This window comes from Terrapene carolina, unplaced genomic scaffold (assembly GCF_002925995.2).
Source record: "Terrapene carolina triunguis isolate 2854851 unplaced genomic scaffold, T_m_triunguis-2.0 Scaffold34639, whole genome shotgun sequence".
NCBI classification, from domain to species: Eukaryota; Metazoa; Chordata; order Testudines; family Emydidae; genus Terrapene; species Terrapene triunguis.
The window spans coordinates 319547-327567 of NW_020698990.1; the positions used below are offsets into that span (position 1 = coordinate 319547).

General features: G+C 43.4%; 1 protein-coding gene across 1 annotated transcript; it reads right to left on the reverse strand.

The window, feature by feature from the left end:
• Positions 1–2055: 2055 nt before the first annotated feature.
• Positions 2056–3021, reverse strand: LOC113405243 (olfactory receptor 6N1-like). Its single transcript, XM_026646263.1, has one exon. It carries the CDS (start codon positions 3019–3021, stop codon positions 2056–2058), a length of 966 nt encoding a protein of 321 aa, XP_026502048.1.
• Positions 3022–8021: the final 5000 nt, after the last annotated feature.

Consider the following 8021-nt stretch of genomic DNA (forward strand, 5'->3'; position numbering starts at 1 on the left):
AAATGCCTGAAGGATAGCTAATGTGATGCCAATTTTTAAAAGGGGCTCCAGAGGTGATCCCAGCAATTACAGGCTGGTACGCCTGACTTCAGTACCGGTCAAACTGGTTGAAACTATAGTAAAGAACAAAATTGTCAGAAACATAGATGAACTTAATTTGTTGGAGAAGAGTCAACATGGTTTTTGTAAAGGGAAATCATGCCTCACCAATCTATTAGAATCCTCATCAATCAGCATGTGGACAAGAGGGTCCAGTGGATATAGTGTACTTAGATTTTCAGAAAACCTATGATAAGGTCCCTCACCAAGGGCTCTTCAGCAAAGTAAGCTCTCATGGGATAAGAGGGAAGGTCCTCTCATGGATCAGTAACTGGTTAAAAGATAGAAAACAAAGGTTACGAATAAATAGTTTTCAGAATGGAGAGAGCTAAATAGTGGTGTCCTCCAGGGGTCTGTACTGGGACCACTCCTAGTCAACATATTCACAAATGATCTGGAAAAAAAGGTAAACAGTGAGGTGGCAAAATTTGCAGATGATACAAAACTACTCAAGATAATTAAGTCCCAGGCAGACTTTGAAGAGCTACAAAATCATCTCTCAAAACTAGGTGACTGGGCAACAAAATGGTAGATGAAATTCAATGTTGATAAGTGCAAAGTAATAAACATTAGAAAATATAATCCCAACTATACATATAAAATGATGGGGTCCAAATTAGCTGTTACCACTTAAGAAAGAGATCTTGGAGTCATTGAGGATAGGTCTCAGAAAACATTCACTCAATGTGCAGCGGCAGTCAAAAAAGCAAACAGAATGTTGGGAATCATTAAGAAAGAGATAGACAATAAGACAGAAAATATCATATTGCCTCTAGATAAATCCATGGTACGCCCACATCTTGAATATTGCATACAGATGTGGTCACCCCAGTCAAAAAAGATATATTAGACTTGGAAAAGATTCAGAAAAGGGCAACAAAAATGAGGAGGGTATGGAGCAGCTTCCGTATAAGGAGAGATTAATAAAACTGGGACTTTTCAGATTGGAAAATAGACGAGTAGAGGGGGGATATGATTGAGGTCTATAAAATCCTTACTGGTGTGGAGAAAATAAATAAAGAAGTGTTATTAACTCCTTCTCATAACACAAGAACTGGGGTCACCCAATGAAATTAATAGGCAGCAGGTTTAAAACAAACAAAAGGAAGTATTTCTTCACACAAAGCATAGTCAACCTGTGGAACTCCTTCCCAGAGGATGATGTGAAGGCCAAATCTATAACAGGTTTCAAAAAAGAACTAGATAAGTTCATGGAGGATAGGTCCATCAATGGCCATTAGCCAGGATGGGCAGGGATGGTGTCGCTAGCCTCTGCTTGCCAGAAGGCCCTCTGGGGCACCTGGCATTGGCCACTCTTGGAAGACTTGATACAGGGCTAGACCCAGTTTGGCCATTCTTATGTTATGTTCTTATTTTCCCTGGTCATTCAGCTTAGATGGACAACACTGATGAGACCTCTGACTGGATTCTCCATTGTGTCTTTGGGGGCATAAGAAATAATTTGGAAAAACAAACCTTATGATACTGTCACTCACTGTGTTTTATTTGTTTTAGGCTGTCAGAATTTGAATACCAGATGTCATTGTCTAAAACAGAGAAACAATGAACAACAGGGGATATACACCAGGATTGCTTTGATATTTAGTGAAGTTTGTGCCTTACACAACGTGACAGCTCTGTGCATTATCAGATGTGATAAACCCTCCTCACCCAGGGTGAATGTTTAATTAACAGCATGGAGAAACTACCAGCATCTTGTATGTATAAGTGTTGAATTGCTGAACAGTAGGTTCAAACAGGTTAAAAGAACTGTCCCCAATCTCATGTTCCTATAAGTTCATAAACATTCTGCCTCAGTCACTCCATGCAGATTATGTCCATTCCTTTTTCACATCAGCGCTGACATATTCAATAAGAATTTTCAACTTAATTGCAGTGGGCACTGTTTTACTAAATCACTTGGGCAGCTTTGAAAATCTCAGTCTCAGTGATGATCTAGGAATCTCTGCAGGTTTTTTTGAATGCCACATATTTAGTGTATGTTTTGGTCAAGGCTTTCCTGACCTCTTTGTTTCTCAGGCTGTAGATGAGGGGGTTCACCAGGGGAGTCAGGACCGTGTAGCAAAGAGAGAGCACTTTCTTTAACACTCTCAGTGTATCGAGTGTCGGTAGCATGGAGACACTCATTAGCGTTCCATAGTAAATTGTCACCACAATGAGGTGCGAGTAGCAGGTGGAAAAGGCTTTGTACCTCCTGGTGGTGGAAGGGATTCTCAGGATAGTGGCAATGATACACACATAGGATATCAGGGTTAGTAAGAATGGAGGCAGGGTGAATACACCTGCTAGGATAAAATCCAGCAACACCATCAAATGTGTGTCACTGCAGGCGAGTTTTATCACTGGGATGACATCACAGTAGAAATTGTCAATTTCATTCAGGCCACAGAATATTAACTGTGACAGGAATAATATAAAGATGGTTGCAGCCAAACAACCATTTAACCAGGACCCAGCCGCCAAGTGAAGGCAAAACCTGTCATTCATCAGAGCTGAATAGTGCAGGGGTTTACATATCGCTAAATACCGATCATAAGACATCGCTGCTAGAAGATAGCATTCTGTAGCTGCCAGAACACCAAAGAAATAAATTTGTGTGATGCAGCCACTGACTGAGATGGTTCTGTCCCCAGTCAGGAGACGGGCCAACATCCTGGGCAGGATGGTGGAGGTGTAGCAGATCTCCACGCAGGACAAGTTCCCCAGGAAGAAGTACATGGAGGTGTGAAGGTGCTGATCAGCCACTATTAACGCCATGACAAGGATGTTTCCGGCCACCGTTGCGATGTAGATCACTAGGAACAGCAGGAAGAGAATTATTTGCAGGTCAGGGATATCCCCGAATCCCAGCAGGATGAATTCCGTGACGGTTGTTTGGTTTCCCCAGAATGTGTCAGCCATGGGTTGAGTCTAGAAACAATAAAACAAACTGTGCAATCGAATCAGTAGAACATCAAGTGTCAGGAATTCATTCCATAAATTTTCAAAAACACCTCCCCCACTTCCGGTTACCCCCTTAAATGTTAAAGCTAAATAGAAACTTCAGAGCAAAGTGCCAGGAGTCTCAGTCCCAGAACAGCACATTGGTATCCCTGCAGACTCACCCTCTACTATATCAGAGCCATAACTACGATAACAGCAACCTATTTCTCCGGTAGCCCAATTAGTGATGTGACTGGTCAGACCCCTTCTTGATCTGCTGTCATATCCTGTCTACTGACATACTGGGGTTTAACAATGATATTTCAAAGCAGCATTGCACTGGTGGCCATGGCCAGAATCATGTCATGTCTTAGGAGGAGTTAAAATCAATAACGCCATCAGCGCAAATCTTGGACTGTGATTTTCAATACCATCTAGTCAGTGTCTGTTAGAATTTATGGGAGGTAATCTAATAATAGATCTTGGCATATTGAGCATTTCAGTTTCCTATAGGAAAAGGAATAATTATTTTCATCCCCGCACAAGAGATCAGTTTGTCATAAATTATGAAGTGGAGTCAATTCTTCCTTACTTCATGTGAAAATAATAATGAAGAGGAGGAGATGCAGAGGGATTGGCAATGCATTTTTTCTTTTAGATTTGAGTTCCCTTAGTTAACTACGAAGCAATAATAATATCCTGTCTCTCTTCAGGGTGAATTTCAGGACAGGCTGATCTGCAGTTCTAATTGGGGAGTGACTCTCCGCACTGCGTAACCACTGAGGGCTGATAATACAGGAACAAGAAGGGGACTGGGGAAGAAAGAGGCTGCCTCTGAACTCAGAAACCATCTGGCATGTGCTACCCTGGAATCTTGGGTAGTAACATTTTATGACCGCTCGCTCCACCACCACCACTGGGATTCACTCTGTGTCAGATCCCAGCAGGAGTCAATTGGCCGTAGCTCCATTGGAGTCAATGGGACAGATCCCTGGCTGAGGACCTTTCACAAGACATGTATCTCAATTTCCTCCTTCTTAAATGATGCTATTAACACAGACTGGCTCTTCTGTGGGAAGATGAGGCCAAAACTCTTAATATTCACAAAACACATTCATGCCCCGGTTTCGAAGGTGATATAGAAAGGTAGTCAGGAAGCTAACCTGGATAGCTTAAGCATGAAGCAGTGAGCTCGTATGTCTCTGTGTTTGGCCGCCAGAACTCAGGTTCTTCAGCTACGGTTTTTGTCTCATCATTCTGCAGAATCTGGATGTTCTCAGTCGAGAGACCTGCATGTACATGAATGGACGAACATCTGCCATGATCTGTCTTAGCACAGGCTCTTCCCCCTCAATGTACAAAGTGCAGACGTCTCCTCAGACTTGTATCCTTCTCCATGGCACGCTACGTCTCCCTTGAGTCCACCTCTGAAGGGCTGAGCCTGGGGAGTTAGCTCTGTGTTTTCTGTGAAGATGGTACAAACAACTCTCCTGATGCAACCAACCTCCCACACCCAGAGGAATTGACTTTCTGCTACCTGCTGTCTGAGGTCATTGCTCTGAATGACTGAAATGTAACACAGAGCCCATGTAGTGCATGATACTGCAGAGACTGACTCTGCTCTGTAATATTTACTCATGGCAGTTGTCCCATAACCTTCAATAGAAAAAGTGCATGAGTAACAATGGCTAAAATCAGTCAGTTCTGGCAGACTGGGTGTTGAAGCTGTGAAGTTTAACGAAAGCACAGGAAACTGAATGTAAATTAAATTTAATCTGTAGTTTAAAATTGAAATATTTGGATGAAAGGAAATCTCTCTCTCTCTCTCTCTCTCTCTGTCTCTCTCTCTCTCTCTCACAGACAGACACACAAACACAACTGAAATTTTTCTCCCAAGGAAGTAGGTTGTGATTAGTAATTACTATTGTATACTAATTTATTTAACAATATTGTCTCCCTTCTGCTAAGCAGAAGTGGAACTCCAGGCCTTGCAGTGAATTGTGATCCATTGTCCATCACTTATCATTATGGAATAATGATTCAATTCAAGTCAATTACACTGTGCCTTGTTATGTCTTTCAGTACATTATTATTAGTCTGGAGAAGAGAAGACTGAGGGGGGACATGATAACAGTTTTCAAGTCGATAAAAGGTTTTTACAAGGAGGAAGGAGAAAAATTGTACTCCTTAACCTCTGAGAACAGGAAAAGAAGCAATGGAATTAAATTGCAGTAAGGGTGGTTTAGATTGGACATTAGGAAAAACACTGGAATAAATTGACCACAGAGGTTGTGTAATCTCCATCACTGGAGATCTTTAAGAGCAGGTTAGACAAACACCTATCAGGGATGGTCTAGATAATACTTAGTCCTGCCAAGAGTGCAGGGCACTGGACTAGATGACTTCTCAAGATCCCTTCCAGTCCTACACTTCTATGAGTCTATGTTTTCTATATACATGGGGAAATAGTCCACTATGACCAGATAATGGTGTCCTCTGCATACACATAAATGTGCAGCTAGTTTCTTCCAAGGGCTCTCTTGTAGAGATAAGAAGTATAAGGGGCCTACCATAAATCAAACACAGGCCCCGCCCCTGATCCCTCAGGCCCCACCCACCTGTCACCCGAAGACCCGCCCCTGGGGGTATTAATTCCGGGGTCAAGATGGACACATGACCAGAAGCAAAGGGTGTCATGTGGCCCCTCTAAGAACTCCTCCCACCGCCCTCTACCAATCAGGATGGGCTCCCCCCCCCCGTAGAACTGCCCTGAGAGGGGATTTGACCAATAGGGGGGAGTTCTGGGGTGGGATGAGCTGCCCAGAAGAGGGTCCTGTGACCCCCTCTAAGAGCTCCCTCTACCGCCTTCTACCAATCAGAGTGCAGCGCTGCCCCGGAAAAGCCCAGCAGTGCATGGAAGAGGCCACTTCATTCCAAGAACGCATGTTTTAGAAATCGTGGAAAAGCTGAGAGGAAACATGGATTCCTTCACCACCCCCGTGAGAACTTCAGACTTTGTTTTAGCTCTGAGGGCCTTTGACTGCCCATAGTAGTAAAAAGTGCTACATCAGCAACAGTTCTGAGGAGGAGGAGGGAGCAGCCGAGGGGAACCCTTTGGCCCAGCCATTGATGGATACACCGGAACCCAACCCCAAAACCCAACCACTTCTGAGGAAGACCGATGAGCATGACGGCCTCTCGTTGTCCACCCCCCTAGAGTAGGAAGGTGACCGTGGCTCATGGGAATCACTGGTGGACAGGTGAACGGAAAAGACGTCGCTCGGGTAAATGAACAATTAAGAATTGACGGTTGAGGATGGGGTGTAATGGGGTTAGGGACTGACCCGGGATTGCGTAAATCTAAAAACAATCAGTGGGAGCTTACAGATGTTTCTTTTCTGAAAATCTCTTGACAGCTTGACGATGCCTTTCTAGAGGACCCTGAGGCACTGGACAGCATTGCATCAGACAGTGAAGACGAACCGGGCCCGCCTTGTTTTTGCTCAATGCTGATACAAAGCATTAACGAGGATGCCGAGGATGACAGCTATATGGATTTAAGGAGGAGGCTTGGCATATAACTAACTGAGCTGGTGCACGTCATGAGCGTAAAAAAGTCATGCGTTCTATTGTGCATGTTGCTGTTTCTGCTGTCCTTAATCTTAGGGAAAAGCCTTTTGAAGCTTGTGAGGGCTGTGTCATAGCCGCACCAGCCCAATGGCACCATGACTGTGTGAGTTGGACTTCGGAGGATATAAACTGCAAGCTCTGGGACCTGTGAGCTGACCGGTGTTTGGAAAGCTTATTAAACACTCTTATTGACATAGGTTATGCTTTGCAATGTCTGTGCGTAACCTAAGAAAATTTAGCACAAGGAGTGACCTTGGTAAATGCTGTGCAATTTGGTCGAGACCCTGAGTGTTTTAAAGAAAATGACCAAACTGGAAGATGCTTGTTACAGCGTTATATTGACCATATGGTCCGCATAAAAAGTTACAGGACCCTGCTTAAGAAAAAGACTACAACCACGCAAACACAAGCCCAGTTCCTCAGCGGTCAACACCAAACCCTGAGAAAACTCTGAGGGAAAACACACACATTCACAAACCCGAAAACACACACATTCACAAACCATGCGCTTTAGGGGTTGTGAATAAAAAACCAATGACTGAAAGCTCCTGCAATGCTGGGGTATTGCAACCACGCAAACACAAGTCCAGTTCCTCAGTGGTCAGCACCACACCAAATCCTGAGAAAACTCTGAAGGAAAACACACACATTCACAACCACTAAAGTACATGCTCCAGGTTTGTGAATGTGTGTGTTTTCCCTCACAGTTTATGTGTGTGTGTATGTGATTCAGGGGGCCTATGCTAGAGATAAGTGTGTGGGGTTTTACAGTATTTTGTGTGGGTTTTTAAAAGGACAGTCTCCAAAAAAACTGAGTTTTTTATACCATCCTAACTCTTTGTTTCAGAGTTTGTACTTAGCGGGTTGATTCAATCACTTACAACTCTGAATTAATAGATACTTAAAGAAATTAGGCACCCCTTCCCAAAGTTCCCTTTTGTGATCTGAGGCGTGGGGGAATTAAGTTGTCTGCACAACTGGGCTGCTTTTTTTTTTTTAGTTAAAATACATTTTTCTGTTTTAATGAAAAAACAGAGCACTGTAGGGCCTTATAGAATCATAGACTCAAAGAACTGGAAGGGACCTCGAGAGGTCATCTAGTCCAGTGCCCTGCACTCGTGGCAGGACTAAGTATTATCTAGACCATCCCTGACAGGTGTTTGTCTAACCTGCTCTTAAAAATCCCAAATGATGGAGATTCCACAACCTCCCTAGGCAATTTATTCCAGTGCTTAACCACTCTGACAGTTAGGAAGTTTTTCCTAATGTCCAACCTGAACTACCCTTGCTGCAATTTAAGCTCATTGCATCTTGTCCTCTCTTCAGAGGTTAAGAAGAACAATTCTTCT